Here is a 23,397-nt window from a genome sequence, read left to right as displayed (position 1 = left end):
TACTCTAGGAGGTGGGTCAAAAACGATCTTGCTGATTTATGTCAAAGAGTGTTCTGCCTATGTTTTCCTCTAAGAGTTTTATAGTGTCTGGCCTTACATTTAGGTCTTTAATCCATTTTGAGTTTATTTTTGTGTATGGTGTTAGGAAGTGTTCTAATTTCATTCTTTTACATGTAGCTGTCCAGTTTTCCAAGCACCACTGATTGAAGAGGCTGTCTTTTCTCCATTGTATATTCTTGCCTCCTTTGTCAAAGATAACGTGACCATATGTGTGTGGTTTTGTCTCTGGGCTTTCGTTCCTGTTCCATTGATCTATATTTCTACTTCTGTGCCAGTACCATACTGTCTTGATTACCGTAACTCTGTAGTATAGTCTGAAGTCAGGGAGCCTGATTCCTCCAGCTCCGTTTTTTGTTCTCAAGATTGCTTTGGCTATTCGGGGTCTTTTGTGTTTCTATACAAATTGTAATATTTTTTGTTCTAGTTCTGTGAAAAATGCCATAGGTAGTTTGATAGGGATTGCACTGAATCTGTAGATTGCTTTGGGTACTACAGTGATTTTCTCAATGTTAATTCTTCCAATCCAAGATCATGGTATATGTCTCCATCTGTTTGTATCATCTTAGATTTGTTTCATCAGTGTCTTATAGTTTTCTGAATACAGGTCTTTTGTCTCCTCAGGTAGGATTATTTGTAGGTATTTTATTCTTTTTGTTGCAATGGTAAATGGGAGTGTTTCCTTAATTTCTCTTTCTGTTCTCTCATTGCTAGTGTATAGGAATGCAAGAGATTTCTGTGCATTAATTTTGTATCCTGCTACTTTACCAAATTCATTGATTAGCTCTAGTAGTTTTCTGGTAGCATTTTTAGGATTCGCTATGTATTGTATCATGTCATCTGCAAACAGTGACAGTTTTACTCCTTTTCCAATTTGGATTCCTTCCATTTCTTTTTCTTCTCTGACTGCCATGGCTAAAACTTTGAAAACTATGTTGACTAACAGTGGTGAGAGTGGGCACCCTTGTCTTGTTCCTGATCTTAGAGGAAACGCTTTCAGTTTTTCACTATTGATAATGCTGTTGGCTGTGTTTGTCATATATGGCTTTTATTATGTTGAGGTAGGTTCCCTCTATGCCCACTTTCTGGAGGGTTTTTATCATAAATGCGTTTTGAATTTTGTCAAAAGCTTTTTCTGCATATACTGAGATTATCATATGGTTTTTATCCTTCCATTTGTTAATATGGTGTATCACATTGATTGATTTGCATATACTGAAGAATCCTTGTATTCCTGGGATAAACCTCATTTGATCATGGTGTATGATCCTTTTAATGTGCTGTTGGATTCTGTTTGCTAGTATTTTGTTGAGGATTCTTGCATCTATGTTCATCAGTGTATTAGCCTGTAGTTTTTTTTGTGACATCTTTGTCTAGTTTTGGTATCAGGGTGATGGTGACCTCGTAGAATGAGTTTGGGAGTGTTCCTCCCTCTGCTATATTTTGGAAGACTTTGAGAAGGATAGGTGTTAGCTCTTCTCTAAATGTTTGATAGAATTAACCTGTGAAGGCTCCTGGTCCTTGGCTTTTGTTAGTTGGAAGATTTTTAATCACAGTTTCAATTTCAGTGCTTGTGATTGGTCTGTTCATATTTTCTATCTCTTCCTGATTCCGTCTTGGAAGATTGTACTTTTCGAAGAATTTGTCTATTTCTTCCCGGTTATCCATTTTATTGGCATATAGTTGCTTGTAGTAATGTCTCATGATCCTTTGTATTTCTGCAGTGTCACTTCTCCTTTTTCATTTCTAATTCTGTTGATTTGAGTCTTCTCCCTTTTTTTCTTGATGAGTTTGGCTAATGGTTTATCAATTTTGTTTATCTTCTCAATGAACCAGCTTTTAGTTTTGTTGATCTTTGCTATTGTTTCCTTCATTACTTTTTCATTTATTTTTGATCTGATCTTTATGATTTCTTTCCTTCTTCTATTTTTGGTTTTTGTTGTTGTTGTTCTTCTTCTTTCTCTAATTGCTTTAGGTGTAAGTTTAGGTTGCTTACTTGAGATTTTTCTTCTTTCTTGAGGTAGGATCATATTGCTACAAACTTCCCTCTTAGAACTGCTTTTGCTGCACCCCATAGGTTTTGGATCATTGTGTTTTCATTGTCATTGTTGCTAGGTATTTTTTTATTTCTTCAGTGATCTCTTGGTTATTTAGTAGCATATTGTTTAGCCTCCATGTGTTTGTATTTTTTACAGTGTTCTTTTCCTGTAATTGGCATCTAGTCTTATAGCATTGTGGTCAGATAAGATACTTGATATGATTTCAGTTTCTTAAATTTACCTAGGCTTGATCTGTGACCCAAGATATGATCCTGGAGAATGTTCCATGTGCACTTGAGAAGAAAGTGTATTCTGTCATTGAGTAGAATGATCTATAAATATCAATTAAATCTATCTGGTCTGTTGTGTCATTTAAAACTTGTGTTTTCTTATTTATTTCCTGTTTGGATGATCTGTCCATTGGTGTAAGTGGGGTGTTAAAGTCCCCTTCTATTATTGTATTACTGTTGATCTCCCTTTTCATGGTTGTTAGCAATTGCCTTATGTATTGAGGTGCTCCTATGTTGGGTGCATAAGCATTTATAATTGTTGTATCTTCTTCTTGGATTGATCCCTTGATCATTATGTAGTGTCCTTCCTTACCTCTTGTAACAGTCTTTATTTTCATGTCGATTTTACCTGATATGAGTATTGCTATTCCAGCTTTCTTTTGTTTTCCACTTGCATGGAATATCATTTTCCATCCCTTCACTTTCAGGCTGTATGTGTCTCTAGGTCTGAAGTGGGTCTCCTGTAGACAGCATATATACGGGTCTTATTTTTGCATCCATTCAGCCAGTCTGTGTGTTTTGGTTGGAGCATTTAATCCATTCACATTTAAGGTAATTATCAATATGTATGTTCCTATTACCATTTTCTTAATTGTTTTTTATTTGTTTTTGTAGGTCTTTTCCTTCTCTTGTGTTTCCTGCCTAGAGAAGTTCCTTTAGCATTTGTTGTAAAGCTGGTTTGGTGGTGCTGAATTCTCTTAGCTTTTGCTTGTCTGTAAAGGTTTTAATTTCTCCATGAAATCGGAATGAGATCCTTGCTGGTTAGAGTAATCTTGGTTGTAGGTTTTTTCCTTTCATCACTTTAAATATGTCCTGCCACTCCCTTTTGGCTTGCAGAGTTTCTGCTGAAAGTTCAGCTGTTAACCTTATAGGGATTCTCTTGTCTGTTATTTGTTGCTTTCCCTGGCTGCTTTTAGTATTTTTTCTTTGTATTTAGTTTTTGATAGTTTGATTAATATGTGTCCTGGCATGTTTCTCCTTGGATTTATACTGTATGGGACTCTCTGCGCTTCCTGGACTTGGGTGACTATTTCCTTTCCCATGTTAGGGACGTTTTCAACTGTAATCTCTTCAAATATTTTCTCAGACCCTTTATTTTTCTTTTCTTCTTCTGGGACCCCTAGAATTAGAATATTGGTACATTTAATGTTATCCCAGAGGTCTCTGAGATTGTCCTCAATTCTTTTCATTCTTTTATCTTTATTCTGCTCTGCAGCAGTTATTTCCACTATTCTATCTTCCAGGTCACTTATCTGTTCTTCTGCCTCAGTTATTCTGCCGTTGATTCCTTCTAGAGTATTTTTAACTTCACTTATTGTGTTATTCATCGTTTGTTTGTGCTTTAGTTCTTCTAGGTCCTTGTTACACGTTTCTTGAATTTTCTTCATTCTCTTTCTGAGATTTTGGATCATCTTTACTATCATTACTCTGAATTCTTTTTCAGGTAGACTGTCTATTTCCTCTTCATTTGTTTGGTCTCGTGGGTAAAAACCTTCCTCCTTCACCTGCTGCATATTCCTCTGTCTTCTCATTTTGTTTAACTTACTGTGTTTGGGGTCTCCTTTTCCCAGCCTGCAGGTTTGTATCTCCTCTTATTTCTGGTGTCTGCCCCAGTTGGTGAGGTTGGTTTAGTTGTTTGTGTAGGCTTCCTGGCAAGGGGGGGACTGGTGCCTGTGTTCTGGTGGGTGGGGCTGGATCTTGTCCCTCTGGTAGGCAGGGCCACGTCTGGTGGTGTGTTTTGGGGTGTCTGGGATCTTAGTCTAACTTTAGGCAGCCTCTCTGCTAATGGGTGGGGTTGTGTTCCTGTCTTGCTAGTTGTTTGTCATGGAGCATTCAGCACTGAAGCTTGCTGCCCGTTGGGTGGAGCTGGGTCTTAGCATTGAGATGGAGATCTTTGGGAGAGCTCTGGCTGATTAATATTACATGGGGCTGGGAGGTCTCTGGTCGTCCAACGTCCTGGACTCAGCTCTCCCACCTTGGCAGCTCAGGCCTGACACCCGGCCGGAGCACCAAGACCCTCCCAGCTGCATGGCCTTTTCTTACGTCAAAGTCTCTGTGGGACCGTTGCAAAGTCCACAGGCCTCTGCATGACCCAAGCACCTCTCACTACCAGCACAGTCACGTTGGCATGCACCACCCAGTAATTCCAACTGGAGCTGCCATTTTAATGGCTTTTGATATTAATTGCCAGACTGCCCTCCAGAAAGCTCACAACAATTTGCATTAATACCAAATTTATACAAGAGTGTGTATTACTTTGCCATCTCCATTATGGTAGTGAGAGTTAACATATTTTCAAATAGTTTCCAATTTAATGGGTGAAAAATGTCATATCTCTGTTTCTTTTATTTTTCTTTTTTTTAAAACAGTCCTAATCTTTTTAATTAATTAATTTTATTTATTTAATTTTGGCTATGTTGGGTCTTCATTGCTGTGCGCAGGCTTTCTCTAGCTGCGGTGAGCCGGGGCTACTCTTCGTTGCGGTGTGTGGGCCTCTCATTGCAGTGGCTTCTCTTGTTGTGGAGCATGGGCTCTTGGGTGCACGGGCTTCAGTAGTTGTGGAGCGTAGGATCAGTAGTTGTGGCTTGTGGGCTCTAGAGCGCAGGCTCAGTCATTGTGGTGCAGGGGCTTTGTTGCTCCGCGGCATGTGGATCTTCCTTGACCAGGGCTCGAATCCATGTCTCCTGCGTTTGCAGGCGGATTCTTAACCACTGCATCACCAGGGAAGCCCTCTGTTCCTTTAATTTGCATTTAATTGGTGAGGTTGAACTTTGCTTTTCCACACAGAAGGACCGTTTTAATCTCACAGTTTATATATTTTCCATCCATGTTCTTCCTCCATTTTTCTGTTGTGTGATTATCTTTTTAAAAATTAATCGGTGAGTGCTTTGCACATCTGCAGTTTATTAACTCTTGGTAATATATACTCCAAATACTTTTCCCAGTTTTTAGTGAGCTTTTAATTTTGTTTACAGAATTTTTTTTGACATGTAGGTTTTATGTTTTGCAGCCAGCCCGTCATCTTTTCCTCTATAGTTTTGTGTCAGAGATGCTTAACTGTTTCTGTGCCATGGACCACTCTGACAGTCTAGTGAAACCCATGGATTTTTTTCTCAGATTAATATTTTAAATACCTAAAACAAAACAGAGAGGATTACAAAGAGGAACAATTATACTGCAATCTAGTTATCAAGATGATAAAAAACAAATCTGTGATACAGTAACATATATACAAAAAGATCTAGCAGCAGGTCTCACATGCACTGTGATCTTGAAGTAGTGATGAATGCAAATGATATTTCAAGGTATTAGAACTCTGTAATATGATATGAAAAAATATGTAATTTCTATGGGTGACAAGGTTAGGTACTTGCTTTGCTGCCTATATCAATAATTGAAAGAAATGCTCTTAGAAATTAATGAAAAGTTGGTGAAAATAAAGCTGTCACTAAGATTTCTGGATGTCTGAATTCTTCCACAGACCCATGACCCCAGGTTAGTGAATATCTCGAGGCACTGAAGTAATAGCTAGAGGTAATCTTGTCCATTTTGCTGTGTCAGGCAGAGTAACCCAAACACCAGGCAAAGGGGTATTTTCTACTTTTGTTTAGGATATCTAGGTGAAAAAAATTTACAGTCTCATTTATTAAACCATGAACCTTATTTAATATTGTTAGGAAGATCCTTTTTCAAAGCTTCCGCTGCAAACAAGTTTCTGGCAGAAGGTAGAGGTATTGTTTGTAATAAAATAATATTGATAAAACAGATTGGAAAAGTGATTTTTGTGGTTGTTCCACAATGTTAAATTATGGTAATTATATCAGCAACATATATGGATGGGTTGTTTAGTAAATAAAAATCAGATCTGAAGGTCTGATTTCAAGAATCTGAAAGTTAATTTCTTACTGAATGATCTTTCTTTTGTTGGAACACTTAGGAAGCAAGTGGTCCATCAGCCCTCAGGGCGTAACCAAAAGGGGAGTGAACTGAATTTTCTGCCAGGTCATCCCCTTTAATGAAAGTCCTTTTCAAAGTGAAAGGCTTGCAAGCTGTGCTTGGCTAATTTGCCAACAATCACCGGACTAATCTCCGCTTTCCCTACTTTTGTACTTAGTTACATCCCCCAAGTATGTGTTTTTCATCTCTCTGAACGGTGTATGGATATAGGGCTGAAAACCTCTATTTTATCCTCACAGGTTACAGAAGAATGAGGTAATCATATCACTGTTTTAAAATTCTAATTCCTATGTATCCTCTAGTCCAAGTGATTTTGCATTCCTCTGTCCTGAAATTGAAACCCTCCATATCCTTTATCAATATTAAATTCGTAATTACTCAGCAAGTTCTATGGGTAGGTTCCTTCTAGCAATGAATACTCTGGGAGGGGTGGCAGATGGGGCAGCTGAATTTGGTAACAGGGTCCCTGCTTTTGTTTCATTTCTAGACCAGCAGCATCAGCATAGCCTGGAAACTCGCTAAACGTGCAAATTCTCAGGCCTTACCTTAGACCTACTGAATTAGAAACCCTAGAGGTGGGACCAGCAATCTGTGTTTTATTCAGCCTTCCAGGGGTTCTGAGGTCTGCTCAAGTTCTTGAGATACAGACTTCTGAAATGGCTCTGAAATGATCGTTCAGAGGACTGTCTAGAAGGCTAAAGAAGGAAGTGATCGTAGGTCCCAAAGAAGACAGAAGAGAAGAGAAGGAGGCAGAATGGGGCTAGAAGAGGGTGGAGCCAGCAGGGCCCTTCTAGGATCCAGGATCATGAGCTGTGTCTATGGGGATGACGGTGTCAGATGGACAACCAAGTCCCGGCTGGCTTGAGGAGATGTCAGAAAACATGCAGAAACTCTAGTCACTGGCTCACTGACAGAAGGTCATAGTACATGGCATGAAGCAAATGCAAATACCTCTGACACTAAAACTAATGAGAGCTTGTAGTACTTACAGAATGTTTACTGCCTGACAGATTACCTGCTAAGCAATCTAAATGAATTATCTCATAGGTTTCTCACAAACATTATCCACATTTTGCAGCCTGAAGAAACTGAGAGACAAAGAGAAGTGATGCGCCCAAGACTAACCGGTGAGTGATGGTGGAGCTGGAATGGGAGCCAGGCTCTGAAGCCAACAGCAATGTTTTAATAACCACTTCATCCACCTTCCCATTTTTCACAAATACAAGTCAGCCTCTGCCCAGGGAAATAGGGAATGTTCGCACCTGTTGCCAGTCCAAAAGCAGCCTGACAACATCTGTAAAGCCTTCAAGAATAATTCAAACTCACTGCATTTTCCTCACCACAGTGCAAAGTACCTGCTCTCACCAATCCACAGGGCCTTTGCATTTTGCCTCTAGCAAAGAGATGTGAAGCTCTGTCTGCTCTGTATCAAGGCCAGTATCATTCAAAGGAATCTTAAAAAGCCAAGATAGGTGGTTCATTTTTAAGCCACTGTAAGTATCTATAGCCTATAAACTAGGTTGTAGGAACGTAATCGGACCATGCTGCGGTGGCCTCGCCATTGTTACAAAATGGTGGTAATTATATCGACAACAATTTATGGATAGGCTGCTTATTGAATATATATAAGACCCAAAGATTTGGTTTCAACGACAAAAAATGAATTTCTTCACTGGAAGATCTATCTTGTCTTTTGAAACTGAGGGAGCTGTGACAAACGGCCTGCAGGATACACGTGAGCGGCCAAGCAGCAGCGACGAATGGAGACCATTATTTTACAAGCTGTCCCTCCCTCATCTGCAAGTTTCTCACCAGGATTTTCATTCTTTTCAAAGCAGCCTTTCAACCTGGATGAGGCTGACTACGAGGTGGGGTAGCACAAAGAATGGAGACAACACATCCCAGGAGAGGACTCCCTCATCCATGTCGTGCCCTCCAGGCTTCCTGGGGCTGGGGTGGGGGGATTCCAGAGGGTCTTGGTCAAGGAAGACTGTGCACCCGCCCTCACGAGTCAGGAAATGTGGACCACATTCTGTTGATCTCTGCTGGAGAGTAGAGTTCTGACTTCTGGAAGGACTGGACAGAAATGCTTCTAAGGGGTAGAAGCTGGATCCTAACAGAGACAGGAGTGGTGGCAAGAGCGAGCGACGGAAAGGAGGAAGCCTGGCTCTGTGTGTGGTTTTGGAAGGTTATCTTTCCACCCAAGACAGCTGGCCGAGGCTTCCCAGTTGTCTCAGCACAGGACTAGCCTGTCTCCTGGTGCTGGCCGGGGTCTTTCAACCTCCCAGGAAGGCTTTGTGTACCCTGCTTTGTCGGGTTCAAGCTCTTTCCTAGGAATGGGATGGAGGCTCAGAAGGGGCTTCTCACCTGCTCCTGCGGGGGTGAGCGGAACTCCCTGGTCTTCCGAGCAGTCAGGGCCGCAGACATGTTCAGGGCCTGCATGAGTTCGTTGTAGCGGAACTTCTGATTCGCCTGGAGCTTGGAGACATAAATGTCGCCAAAGGCCACGATGGCCTCCACCCGGTGTTGCAGCTCACAGTCACAGAGATAGCTGAGGAGCTCACACATCTGCAAAAGTGTACACACACGTGAATATAATAATACTTCATGTACATTGGTGAAGCGGCTATTATCCCCATTCTACAGATGGTAACACTGAGACTTAGGCGATTTAAGGAACTTGCCCAGTGTCACACAGTAATCATAGAGCTATTACTGGAATCCAAGTTGGCCATTACTGGATGACTCTGGATTAGTACTTGAACCCAGAGCCCAGCTCTTTACCGCTGAGCCAGGAGAACAGGAAAATGAGCTCATTAAACACAGAGCGTGTCTGCCTGTGGAGACAGAGAACAGCATGTAGGAGAGCGTTTTCCCAGGGCTCTAAGCTCAGTATGGAAACCACCACTGAATGGTACATATGAGCACTGGGTCTCCTTCCTGACATCTTCTGGTGCTGGATGATGGGAAAGAGAGACTTCTGCTTCCCTCCCCATCTTTCATTGTTTTTGTTTATCAGCACTGTTTTTCTATGATCGATTGTTATAACTAATCTTATCGCCATTAGAATTTATACTAATAAGAAAAAAATAGCCATACCTTATTGAGCACTAGCTATGTGCCAGACACTGTGCCAGGCACTTGCCATACTTTATGTGTGTTCCTCATATTTTTACTAAAGCAGAAGTTCTATTTACCCACCTCCACTTAACCCATCACACGTGACTAAAGAACACTCTCCAGGGCTTCCCTGGTGGCGCAGTGGTTGAGAGTCCGCCTGCCGATGCAGGGGACACGGGTTCATGCCCCGGTCCGGGAGGATCCCACATGCCGCGGAGCAGCTGGGCCCGTGAGCCATGGCCGCTGAGGCTATGCGCCCGGAGCAAGAACACTTTCCAGTGTGTCTGGGCACAGACAAGCCCCTGGTGGTGGGGTGCTGTCACCTAGCAGGACAGTCTCTGCACATCTGCACACCTCTGCTCCAGCCAGTTAAACTGGGACCCAGAGCTTATGCTCGTCCTACTTGTGATTATAACTACAACATTTAAAGTCATGTGGGTGAATGAAATAGGAAAACTAAGTTGAATGACTAGGGAACATCTGTGAAAGGCGAGTTTTTTTTTAAAAAAAAATGCTAAAATTGAGTGTGAGTTAGACAACTATAAAAAGTTGGGGAAAATCATAAAAATCTAGAAGCATTTTGCACTCAGGTTGCTTTCAATTACCTCTAAATCTGCAGCCTACCTTAAAGACCCCAAAGTTGTAATCATAGATGGTGCATGACAGATGTCATCCACGGAAAAGACGGGACGCTATGTGCCAGTCAGGGACTCACATTAAAGAAGAGGTCTTGCCCCAAATCATGTGCATATAGATACCTGCTTCAATTAAACTGGCTACTGCAGGCATACTTATTTTCTTAATTTTAGAGTTAAAAAGTTACAATAAAATAAGCCAGCTCTTAGTTTTGACATTTTCCTATTGTTTTTCTCCTTTGTCTCATTTATTTATGCTCTAATATTTATTTCCTTCCTTCTGCTAAATTTGGGCTTGGTTTGTTCTTTTTCTAGCTCCTTGAGGTAAAAAGTTAGATTATTTGAGATCTTTCTCCTTTTTTTAATGTAAACATTTATTGCAATGTACTTCCCTCTTCTATTTTTGCTGCATCCCATAGGTTTTGGTAATTTTTGTTTTCATTTACATTTGTCTTGAGGTAACATCTTTTTAAAAAAAAAAAATCAATTATTAAAAAAAAAAAAAAAAAGAAGAGGTCTTGGCCCTCTATCAGAATAGCACATTTCTATGTTTTAATAAAATATTTAAGGTACATATGTAAAATTTGTTGTACTTCTCCTCTATATTCAATGTTTTGATGAAATGGCCACCTACCAATCCCATCATATTGGATAAGAGAGCTTCGACTGCAGATTTTTTTTTTTTTTTTTTTTTGTGGTACATGGGCCTCTCACCGTTGTGGCCTCTCCCGTTGCGGAGCACAGGCTCCGGACGCGCAGGCTCAGCGGCCATGGCTCACGGGCCCAGCCGCTCCGTGGCATGTGGGATCTTCCCAGACCGGGGCACCAACCCGTGTTCCCTGCGTCGGCAGGTGGACTCTCAACCACTGCGCCACCAGGGAAGCCCAGATTATTTTTTATAATATATTTTATGGTAAAATATGTTTCAAATTATATTTTTTAACAACATATTTTAATATTATGTTTTACTATATCATCATCCACATTTTACAAATAATAAAGTCAAGACTGATGGGCTACTGACTTGGCAAATTTATTTAGCTAGTAAGTGGCTGAGGCACAGGAATTGAAATCCAGGGATGCCTGAACCAGGGTCACTCCACTAAGATCAACTGCTGTCCTCTATTTCTTTTCTTTTCTCTTTTTTTACTTTCTAGAAAATTTATTGAAGTCTAGTTGATTTACAGTGTTGTGTTAATTTCTCCTCTATTTGTTTTCATTTCTCTCTTCTCAGTGCTGAGAAGACAAAAGTCACCGTCCTCTTCAGTGCATCACTGATGCGAGCTTACGTCTGGTAAGACTAAGCTGCGCGAGGGGGCAGCTCTAAGTGAGCAGGACGCCCAGCGCAGACGGCACTTTCTCTGAGCGCCAGTGTAACAGGTGCGCGTCAGGTTTGTGATCGCAGCACGGCAACAAATGGGAGGAGCTGATGAATGTGCTCATTCTACAAGCCAGTTCCTTTGGTCAACTCCACGGCCAAAGGTTCCTCCCCGTCTCCAGACAAGATGTCACAGATGAGCGCTTCAGTCCCAAAGGGCAGGAGAGAAGACCAGGGAAAATCCATCACTGGGACCAGAAAAACAGTTCTAAAGCACACGCTTTATTGACGAGGGCTGGTATTTTCGTTTTGGTTTGGGGAGACTTAGGGAGTACCTTCCAGCTCAGAAACAAGCAGGACCAGTGGGCGCTCTCCCTGAGCATCTCTGCTACACTCCACATTCAAGCCAATGCCCACAGTCCTGGCGTCACCACCAGGCTGCACTCTCACCCTCCCCAGCTCTTTCTAAGGGCAGGATGCTGGTTGCCCCGAGTTACCTGCAGCTTGACGGACTCCGGTAATCGGGTCTGCAACAAGCCTTTGACGGGAGCCTCCTTGCTGGCCTTTTCCCCAGCCTCCACAGCCTTCTCCTCCACCTGGGTCACCTCCTCCTTCTCTGCTCCGTCCTGTGTGTCCCCACTGTGCTCCCCAAACACGGAGGGGTCGATGACGAGGAGGATCTGCCGAACATCGTCATCGTCAAACACCCCCATGACCAGCAGGGTTCCGATGAGTTTCAGCACAGGCACGAACTGGAACTCCACGGACCCCCCGACGGGGTCCCGGATGTGAGCCCCACTGCACCGCACTGCCTCCGTCAGCATGCTCAGCGCCTTCGTCTTGAGAAGCTCCAAGGGAATCTCGGGGCTCTGCTTCTGGTGTTCCTCGTTGGTCATGACGAAGCAGGCGGGGGAGAACCTGAACCCTGGCTTGAGGCATGTTCTCGGGCCCACCCCAGGGAGCCCATGCCTCTTGGACTCGTCCGGGTACAGGTGGATTTTCCGGGTGCTGCTGGTGATGGGGATGATGTACTCATTCTTCATCATCAGCTTCCTCTCCTTAGCGCTGGCCAGGTGGATGCTGATGAGAAGGTCATAGAAGCCGGAGCGCAGGAAGCCGGGGAGGTACTTGCTGTCAATGGCATAGAAGAGCTGGGAGAGGTCCACGTGGCTGCACAGGGCGTAAGCCACCCGGCTGTTTCCCAGGGCGCACAAGGCGCTGTAGAGTCTCAGCGTGTGGTAATGGAACCACATGAGGTCCTCCTTCTCGCAGAGCTCCAGGATGTCCACACACCTGAGGAGGAGACAAGCAATCAACCACTCCAGGGGGAGAAAACTGTGCCAGAATTCAGCAGAGCGCTGACCCTCGGAATCCCCATGCATCTCACCCGAGCCAAGGAAGGCAGAGAGGGTAGAAGCCTGGAGGAGTCTCTCACGGGTTATCATTCGTCTCCCAGTTCTGGTCCACATCCCAGCTCCTGATAATCCACCATTTCTAACTATGAGGGTCTCAAAAGTCTGTAAGACTTAAAAGCCACTAGCTTACCAAATATCAAAGTCCCCACTATTAGGGAAAAACCCAACTCAGAACTGAAAACATTCAGGTACATGACAGGTGACTTGGTCCTCTTATTTGTAGGCTCAAGGGGATCCTCTGTTTACTGATGTAAGAGCCCCTCAGAAGACGTAGCTAAAGCCCTCCCATCAATTTACCATCTGCCTCATCTATGGAATCTCCAGTTTACCATCAGCCATGGGGCTATCCTTTTCCTGAAAACAAACACACACCCGCGCTCTTGTCCAGAGAGGAAACGCCTTCCAACCTGTGATGGGTTGGCGTAGTCAGGTAGCCAGTGCACTTTCTCCATCCTGACTGTAGAGATCTATTTGCTGTGTATTATTCCCTTGTGTGCGGGGGCCCGGGGCTCTGATCTCTGCTTAGATTTTTCCATTTTGTCTTGCTTCTCACTGAGAACCTGAGGACACTTTGCAATTGGCTTACTTGGCTGGTCTCCTGGTCTTTGCTGCTCCTTCCCTACACTAGCCTGCCCTTCTGCTGCCCATGACCCAGTGGAATACCTAAATGTGAGCTATGCCGGTGTCAAACACCTCCATCCTCTATTGCTTTATTTTTTCAGTCCAAGAGATCAAGGGGTAATAACATCCATAAAAATAAAACTTACTTAATTTTTTCTATGGACAGAAACTGAACTAGATTTTCCCTACACAACTTCATTTTTTCTCTCTCAGCAATCCTTTGGGTGGGCATTGATCTCACTGTACTGATGAGAAGGCTGAGGCCTGGAGTGCATGAGTAACTCACTCAAGGCCACGCAGCCAGAAGGTGATAGCGCTAGAATTGAATCTAGGCCATAATCCAGGAGCACCTCTGTTTTTTAATTTTAATTTTTTATTTATTTATTTTTTTGCGGTACGCGGGCCTCTCACTGTTGTGGCCTCTCCCGTTGCGGAGCACAGGCTCCGGACGCGCAGGCTCAGCGGCCATGGCTCACGGGCCCAGCCTCTCCGCAGCATGTGGGATCTTCCCGGACCGGGGCACGAACCCGCGTCCCCTGCATTGGCCACTGCGCCACCAGGGAAGCCCCAGGAGCACCTCTTAAAGAGTGGGGACCAGGAGCCTGATTCTTGGTTCTCCAAGCAAGCTAGGCATGCCTCATTCTTCCCCTTCTTGCCATCAATAACATATTATTTCTGAGCCATGCTAGGGCTTTTAATTAAACGCATGGAAATGTCCCTGAGTGCAGGTACTCGGAGCTACAGTGAAAGCCCCGTGGCAGGCACATCACTGTGAATATCATGCTGTTTCTGAGTGAATAATCAAAGTGGGGAAGGGAAAGAAGAGAAACCGAGGCTTCGGGGCAATCAGTAGTCATCTGGGGCCCTTTGCCAATGAGGATGATCCTCCTTCCCTTCTGGGCTTGCTGGGTACTGCTTCCCTGCCTCCCGGGCCCGGCCCTTCCTCTTTGGACCCCCCCACTACCTGTTCTCCTCGGGGATGTAGAGCGCCATCATCTGTAGAGGCTCCAGGCACTGCACCACCCAGCCATGGCGGTCGCTCACCCGCTCCATCTCCACCTTCAGGAAGCTGCTGGGCATGCGGCTCCAGAGGACGGGCTGGATGGTTTGGACGTCCAGCCGTGGTGGGCACTGCGGGACGGGGTTTTTCTCTTCACTCTTAAATATGGCTGCTGACAGGGGCATGGCGTTCTGGGGCAAGGCAGAAAGGCATCAGGGAGGAGAACACACGTGCAACACAGAGATGCTCAGTGGCTGGACAATGCACCTGGCCCATGTTGACCAAAAGGATGAGCATACATTAAAAAGAGATAAATGCATCCAGGGACCAGCGAGGGCTTCACCAGCATCAATGAAGACCTGACATAATGGGTTATGTGAACATTCATTAATTCTTTCGGTACTCAACAGAAGTGGGAGAAGGGGAAAATGGGAACCTATTTACTGTTGCATGAATTTCACATGGAAGTGTAGACGTTTGGGAGGCATATGAGAAGCAAGGGGTGACAGATTCCCGGTTTTCTCAGGCCTGAGCTTCTCCCCCTAATGGTCAGCATGTCCCCTCATGTCACAGACATTAGATGAGGGGACAGATAAATACCTTCAGCTTCCCAAGTTCAAACTGAAACAAAGAGGTGCTTGTAGGCTGCAGGAAGACCGCTGGAAACACCTTGGTATTGGGCTCCACCTGGAAACCAAAACAAATCCAGATGTTTGCCCAGAATTATAAACCCACAGGGGGCTAAGTCATGGGTGTTTCAATCAACACCCTCACTCCAACTTGAGCTGAAAGAGGGCAGTTAACGGGCTGCTGATTGCCCACTGCTCAGAGATTCCCAGAGACCCGGTGCCTAACCATAGCTACTGTCACTGCTCCCACCTTCAACACTCCCTTCCTCTCTCCACTCGGGGCCGAACAATCTCACGTCCTTTCATTTCCTCTCTCGGGTAACCAAAGTCAGCAGCTTTCTGCAGTGCTCAGGGGGACAGTCACAGGTGGGAGCAACCCACTGGCCACCGAAGGCAGTGCCTGCTCTGGTCACAGAACAAGCTGAGGCGCTGGCTCTTCACGGAGCACGGAGACCGCCCCCCCGCAGGCCCACAGCAAGCACCACCATCCATCACTCCTGCCCTGGAAGGTGACAAGGGAGGGTGGTGCGGTGGCTTCAGTATTCTTTCTCAAGGCACATGGGCGTCAGTCAGGCAAAGCCGGGGGGACCTACAGCAGAGCGTCGCAACCTCAGCCCTACTGATAAATGTCTCCAGAGTTGCCAAGTGTCCCTGAAGGGAAAAGTGCCCCCACTTGAGAGCCCACTTTGCAGGCAGGGACCACGCGGCGCTTCCCTGGAATTACATGAAGAGGCTGCTCCTGGAGCCTCTCTCCTCCCTCAAAACCGTTCCCTCTCACTTGGTTCCTCTGGACTTCTCTCCACCCCTTCCTCACTCTCCATGATTTTAGTTCTTACATTAAAAGGTGCAGGATTCACCAACTGCCTTTTAGCTGCCACTGAGATGAGGCATGTGGATTGATTTACTTATGACATCAGGGGCTCCACTTATCCCTGGCTCACCTTGACGTCGGGCTTTTGATCAGACTCGGAGGACCACGGAAGAAGAAATGGAACTTTAATTCCACCAACTAAAGTCCTTTGCCTTTAAGCAAATTCAGACATTAGGACATTCTTGCAACTCTCCTGACCCGTCACGTTAGGAGCTGTTGGGTATTGGGAACATACCCTAAAAGTGTCCCCCAATGAGTCATCCTCTTGTACAATCCCCTCTCCTAGAACCTGTGCCTTGTTTCCAGCAAACAGAATATGGCAAAAAGCGACTGTCATGCCCTTGATTGGGTTACATTGTAGAAGGCTCCATCTCAGCAGATGGGAGAGGAAGATGGTCCAGACAGCCTCAGAGAAGTAAACCGCCATGTTGCCAGAGGGCCACGCGACAGGAGTTCCAGGGGGGTCTCATGGGGCTGAGAGTGGTTGGCCCCTGGCTTCAGCCAGCAAGAAATGGAGCCCTAGTTCTACAGATGAAAGCAAATGAACTCTGCCCACAACCATGTGGGCTCAGAAAAGGACCCCGAGCTCCAGAAAAGAATGCAGCCTGGCTGACAGCTTGACCACAGCCTTGTGTGATGCTGAGCAGAGGACCCAGCTAAGCTGTGCCCTGACTCCTGACCCGTGGACACTGTGGGACAATAAATGAATGCCTTTAAGTCACTGAGTTTGTGGCAATTTATCAGGCGATAGAAAATGAATAGAGCAGTTTTCCTTTCTGCCGGGATATTGGTTACAGGCTTCTTGTAAATAATGAACTTCCTCAATGCATTTAGACATAAGAATTATAAACATACATTTTTATGGCTGGAAGTGACTTAAAAGATTGTCTGGTCCAGTGCTATCGTCGGCTCACGATGAAGAGGCCAGACTGCTTAGACCCCAGGCGTGCACCCAGCACATGTCATTTGAGCACACTGTGGTAGGCTTATGTTTCAGATAAAACATTTGCTTTTACCTGATGCTTCAGGTACCTATGGATGATGTGAAGGGATGATGCCAGTAAAACCAACAGGTAGGGAGGGGGCTGCTAGAACTGCCTAGGCTATGTCTGAAATAAGCTTTGGTAAGGACATTCAACAATCATTTAATGCCTATCACATACCTTCTTTGTGCCAGGATCTGGGTTCATGGGTGAGAGACACATATGGGAAATTCTGATTTGATGCTGTGTGACTTTGGCCACAAGGCAAGACTCATCTCTGGTCTGGCCCCAGATTTCTCAAATACCCAACAGGTAACATCTAGAACAATGTGTGAACTTGAAGCAAGCAGAGGGCTGGCAGCTGAGAAAACTTCACCTGGACCAGCCAGGTGAAGAGAGAGAGAAATGCATTCAGCCAGAGGTTTTCTTTGCTGAGCTAAATTGTACCAGTATAGGGAGCGACAGGCTGAAGAGGGTGGTACCCTTTTAGGTCCCTCAGGAATGGCCCCTGCAAACTTCATAAACTACCCAGTCAAATGCCAGGGCCCTCCTCAAACCTCCTTGCAGAGAGGAGGTCCTTGAAAGCATCTAGGATGGGTGCCCTGGGATGGGTTTATTTCTACCGTGCAGGGTACACTCCCACCACGATGAACAACGGGAACGTCTCTTCAACCACTAAAATAACAAGAAGGGTGAGCTCCTGATGGGTGTACATAAGGAGAGAAACTGCAACTGGTGGTGTGGTAAGTGGAATACTAGACGGCCCTCCTGACCCCTGGGGTTAGTCCCCCGATCGTGTATGTCACAGGGCAAAAGGGTTTCTGCAGATGTTAGTAAGGCTACTGGCCAACTGACCTTAAGATAGACAGAATATCCTTGTGGGCCTAATCCAATTGCACGAGTCCTTAAAAAAAGCAGGTGTTTTCTCCTGCTGGGGGCAGAGGGGAAAATCAGAGAGAGTCTTGAAGCCCGAGAAGAACCAGATGCACCCTTGTTGGCTTTGAAGATGGAAGGGGCCACATGAGAGGGAATGTGGGCACCTCTGGAAGCAGAGAGGGGTTGGCCAGCAAGAAAATGGGGACTTTGGAACCTCAGCCTACAACCACAACTGGATCCTGCTGACAACGTGAATGAGCTTGCAGGGGATTCTACCCAGAGCCTCAGGACAGAGACGGCTCATTCCAGCCGACACCTTGATTTCTGGCCTTGTGAGAACCTGGGCAGAGAACCCAGTCAAATCTACAGAACTATGAAATGATAAGTGGATGCTGTTTTAAGCTGCTAATTTTGTGGTAACTTGTTAGGCAGCAATTAAAGAACTAGTGGCTTCCCAGCCGAGTTGGTCAGTTTGATAATAAACACTTAGCAAGCACTCACTAGGTACCAGGTACCGTCTCATGTGTCAGGGGATGCAGCAGTGAACCTGAGAGATGGCCTCTCCCCTCAAGGAGCTTACATTCTGGAAGGGGAGGCTGCATTCTAATGGAATAAGCAGTGAGCCCAGACTTGAGGCTGCCACGAAGTGCCATGGACTTTCTTCCCTTTGTGTTTAAGGTACCTTTTATCACTGGGTGCTATGTTTTGTCTTTGCAATGACAGACATTCTATTTCTAATCACGTGTGAAGGTCAGGGCATAGGAACTAGCCTGAACTGAAGGGTAACCCCTCTCGTAAATCGGAATCTCACGGCTGGCTCTGCTCTCGGAGCAGTGTGGCTGGAGTGGCAGTAACTGAGGAGTATCTCTTGTACATACATTTTATTTCTCATTTCTCCCATGATTACATTAAGTGAGACAGAAAAAGCTTTTCAAATCGCATAGCAGTATTTAATGGGGAGGTCTAGAAACATTGTTTGAGAGAATCCTCCTCTCATTATTTTGGTTACTGGTCCTTTCTGAATGGAAGGCCAGTATATAAATATTGCTGCCCTGCTCCTCTTAAGATGATTGAAAAATGAAAATGGCTACAGCTGCAGAATAACAATTATCCCACTGCTGGGAGCCCAGACGCATGGCTGGACACGTTACTGTCTCACGGGAATGAGAAGGGGGCTGGGTGGGTATGAGCCTCCCGAGGGCCCGTGCTCAGAGTCGTGACCTCCTCCCCATTCCCACCTCAGGGTGGGAGTGGGTTTGGACCCCTGAGCAGAGTCATCAGGATTTGTACGCATATGGAGTCACGCCAGGCATCCTGGGGTGCGGGTGTCAATATGCAGCTCAGACGGTTGACCAGCCCCGTGTCATCCGGGAACTACTGTGTGAAAGATGGGATACAAATGTGTTCTGCTTTTTGTTGTAACATCTTCTCACCATCATGGGCTGTTTCCTGAAGCAGGCAAGTCACTGCTGCCGCAGACGCCATGGGCTATTTATTTATTTATTTATTTAGGGACCTTAAAAGTGATTAGATGCTTTGGAGCTCTCTGTAGCTCAGGGAGGACCCTTCAGTCAAACTCATTTCAAAAGTTAATGGGAAAAAGCTAATGGATTCTGAAGGACGGCAGTAATGTACACAAGCCTCCTCTCGGTACTGGTGGGGAAGGGAACGTGGAATCATGAGAAAGTATCGGAAGAATACTTCAAAGCCTGGCTGTGCAGAGGCCTCTTCCTGGGAGCGGCTGGTGGGGTCCCGGTTGCTGGTGGTCGTGATGATTCCACTTCTTCCCAGGAGGAAGAGGAGGTGTGCAGGGGGCTACCCACTGCAGGAGGTCCTGGAGAGGACCGCCACACCAGCAGGCCGTCCCTGGCCCCCAGGAAGGGCTCTGCCCATCTGATTTCGGTCACCTAACATTTCAGACACTTGCTGCCAAGGGGCTTTTCAGCCCAGAGGCTGTAACCTGGGGCTGATTCTGGAATCTGGGGTTTTAGCCATTTACACAGGAGCCGGATGCTTTTAGTCTGCTGTAGCTGGGTAAGCTTCCCTGGACGCTGCCTGCCACTGTCCTGGTCAGAACTCTTCAGGAGTTCCACATTTCTTCCTAATACCTCCCTACCTTTCCAAATTTGTTACTATGAACCATAACCCATTCTATTCTGTCCATCGTTCCTCAAACATACACTATGCCCCCGTCTCCATTACGCTTCTTGTGCCATTCTTTCAATCTAGTACACTCCTCTCTCTCCACCTGGAAGAATTCTTTGTTTCAAAATCAAGACTTCTCTGTAATAAACCTTTTCTTGATCACTCTCAATGGGAGCAGGCTCTTCCTTCTCTGAACTCAGATAACACTCTATCCACACGTACATGAGGCTCTCCATTCTACCCTTGGAGTGTCAAGAAGGAAATTTGACTTCCTAACTTAGCCTGTCTCACAGTATGCTCTGTAGAACTCTAGGCTAGGTTTCTTTCTGAAGCATTTCGTAAAGTTTTCCTGTACTAACACTCACCGCGAAACTTCCAAAGGAGGATATAATTTGTGGCATTTCCCAAGCTTACTTGGCCATCAGAGATGAAGCTTAAAGGAGATTAGGCTTCTTGTGGTTACTGGCGGGTAAACCTACGTGGGTATAATTAATGGCTTCCCCAAGTAGTTCTGTCGAAGTTCATAGTCAATGAAAGAGAAAAATAAATTATTTATGTAAATGCATTTTAAAGCACCCTGTAAAGAAGCCATAGTGAATGAGAATAACCTTTTATTGCAAAGGGAATACTCCCTGGCAGATGAATCCGTTTTTATAGGTTTATATTTTGAGCACAGAAGTTTCTTAAAGTGAGGAGTATCTCTGTTGACCTTGTAAACTTTGCATCTTATATAGTGTAGGTAACATGAAAGTTGCACAAGAAATATTGATGGAACCAACAAATAACCTTTTAGAGCCCATCACCAAGGAAAAGCCTTCTTATCTTCTAGAAGGATGACCAGCATTTCTGATCAACCAGTAAATGAGATCTTTCCCTCTCTGAACAAAAGGAAGTCACTTTACTCCTCCTAGATGGCACTGGACCACGTGGGTACATCAACTCCATGTGCTGTGGTGGGGATGCCACATATGGAGAAGACTGAGGAGCTGTGCCCTGAGCACCAGGCCGGGGATGCTGCTGTCACGGCCCCAGGAGCCGCCCCTACCTGGTAGCAGGTGCCGAGTTCCCTCCCGTTGGCCGAGAAGGACAACATGCCCATTGCCAGATCCACGAGGCAGCCGATCTCTAGGTCCACGTTGCTGCGACTTGCTCTTTGGGACGTGGCCACGATGTCCCCACCCCAGACCATGTAGCAGTTGCTGCGCTTCACACTAGGAGCCAGAGAGAAGAAAAAGCACAGACTCTGCACTGGGGGCGGTTTGGAATCAAGACTCAGGATTGAAATGCCCCCAAAGCTTCCAATGAAGCTTTCCAATCAGCCCCGAATAATTTTTTTTTCTTAAATGAATTCACTCAGTTTAGGAATGTGGCACTCTATCTGTTTCACAGAGCAGAGTGTTCAGGCAACTTGTTTCCTGGCTCATCATCCATTCATGTTTCTGAAACAGATGATGGGGACGGTAGTATTCCCACCTTAGAAGTGGGAGATAAAGGTGCAGAGAGGATGACTACCTCAGACGGACTTAGAGAGGAATTTGGTATAAGAGGCAGGAACAAAAGCTCTGTGTCCTGAGTTCCATTTCAGTGCCAGGGCAAAAGGCCATTTGACATTTGAGAACTCAGGCCCACATTCCCTAGGATGGCAGGCCTGGGCCCCAGGAAGATTTGCAAAGTAGATAAAGTTAGTCTCTGATGGCCTCCCACCTCCTTATCTGTACTACCCCCCCCCACCCCAGCTCCCTGGAGCCCTGCCCCCTGCACTCTTCACCACCTACCAACCTGGGTCCCTTTCTCAGCTAGCTGGCTACCACCCCCCCCCCCAGAAAGAAAACTCCACCATAGGCATTTAGCTTTAAAAGCCAACTATAATAACTAAAAAGCCTTTAAAATCCAAAGCCTGTTTTTTTTTTGGTTTGTTTTTTTTTGCGGTACGCGGGGCTCTCACTGTTGTGGCCTCTCCTGTTGCGGAGCACAGGTTCCGGACGTGCAGGCTCAGCAGCCATGGCTCACGGGCCCAGCCGCTCCGCGGCATGTGGGATCTTCCCGGACCGGGGCACGAACCCGTGTCCCCTGCATCGGCAGGCGGACTCCCAACCACTGTGCCACCAGGGAAGCCCCAAAGCCTGTTTTTTTAATGGTAAGATTTCAAACCCTGGGTGGGCTTTGGAGAAGTGCTATGTGGATCCCCAGAGCCCCTCACGATGGCTGCGGGCAGGAGGCAGCTGGTATGTCTCTTCCTAAGCCCAGTCCCGGTGTGGCTCATCTGAGGGACCCGGTTGCTTAAAGTAACGCCAAGTGATTTGTCTCAGGCTAAAGGAGAGAGTGACTCTATACGGGATGCTAGAGCAGCCCCTTTAAACTTCCTAAGGTCAATCTGATCTGGCCTTGGAAAGCCCAGAGTTTAATTAGAATTCTCCCAGTTTTTTTCCGGTTCTAGAAGTCCATCACTTTCCCAGACAACTAGAAATCCCGTTTGTAAGCATTCCTTCACCTCCTCCCCTCGACTCCCCTCTGCGCACCAGTCAGACTGGTTTCTCAGGATGAATGCCCTCAGGCAGGGCCAGTGCAAATTGCTCATTCCAAAGAGTTATAGCCATTGCTAGATTTCCACTAAGGTTAAACTGTGGCGATGTCATTACTTCTTTTCAGTGATTAAAGTACGAAGTACACTAATGACTACAGGATTCAATTAATAAGGTACAGAAGCTGCAGGAGTGTGAAGTGCCACACTTTCGTCATATTTCAAAGGGTCCATGTTTGAAATGCCTGAAAACATCTGAAAATCGATCCTGTGTTTAGTTACTGCACAAGACAAAGAACTAAGGGTTACTGAGCACCTGCTACCTGCTGGGTCTTACGCTAGGTGCCGATGTGTCAGTTAATTTTCACAATGAATGTGGTCACTGAGGCTCAGATAAAATAATCAGTCTGGCATGAGAGAGCGAGCAAACTGGAGCAACAGACCCAGCTGGGATGAGACTGTGCTTTTTGTTCTTTTGGCTGAAGAGCAAAGTCTGGAGTGGTCAACTGCTTTCGCATACTTTCCTTTAAACCAAACCAGATGCTGCATCTGGTTATAGCATCTACTCTGGGTCTCATAACATGATGAACATTCAGTAACGGTAATAAGAGTGCTGTTTATTGAGTACTTGAGTTGAGGCACTGTTGTAGGCTCTTATCTATGTATCATCTCACTTAATCCTCATAACACTCTGTGAGATTAGAACTATTATTCTCATTTTATAAATAAGGAAATTTAGACCCAGGGAGGTTAAGTAACAGGTCCAAAGTCACACCTCTGGTAAGTACTGGAACCCAGTTTAAAACGCAGGCGGTTTGCTTCCAAAGTCTGTACTCTTAACCACCCACCAACAATGGTCCCCCAGAAAACAGCCATTGCGTCTGACCTCGGGCCACTGGCCTCTGATAAGCCAGTAGCAT

At 45.6% G+C, this 23,397-nt stretch overlaps 1 protein-coding gene across 1 annotated transcript in view; it reads right to left on the bottom strand.

Annotated features, from left to right (window-relative positions):
• RYR3 (ryanodine receptor 3) overlaps positions 1-23,397 on the bottom strand; it is a 373,779-nt gene that overhangs the window by 175,613 nt on the left and 174,769 nt on the right. Inside the window, exons 35-39 of the mRNA XM_089906254.1 lie at positions 21,002-21,167; positions 15,053-15,139; positions 14,417-14,643; positions 11,914-12,709; positions 8,711-8,911 (exon numbers count right to left, since the gene is read on the bottom strand). Coding sequence (XP_089762380.1) covers positions 8,711-8,911; positions 11,914-12,709; positions 14,417-14,643; positions 15,053-15,139; positions 21,002-21,167 — 1,477 coding nt within the window. The remainder of the gene's footprint in view (positions 1-8,710; positions 8,912-11,913; positions 12,710-14,416; positions 14,644-15,052; positions 15,140-21,001; positions 21,168-23,397) is intronic.

The sequence above is a fragment of the Delphinapterus leucas genome, chromosome 2 (genome assembly GCF_059928025.1).
Source record: "Delphinapterus leucas isolate spDelLeu-1000000601 "Yukka" chromosome 2, BTC_Dleu_Yukka2, whole genome shotgun sequence".
Classification (NCBI taxonomy): Eukaryota; Metazoa; Chordata; class Mammalia; order Artiodactyla; family Monodontidae; genus Delphinapterus; species Delphinapterus leucas.
This window is presented reverse-complemented; position numbering and strand designations above follow the sequence as displayed.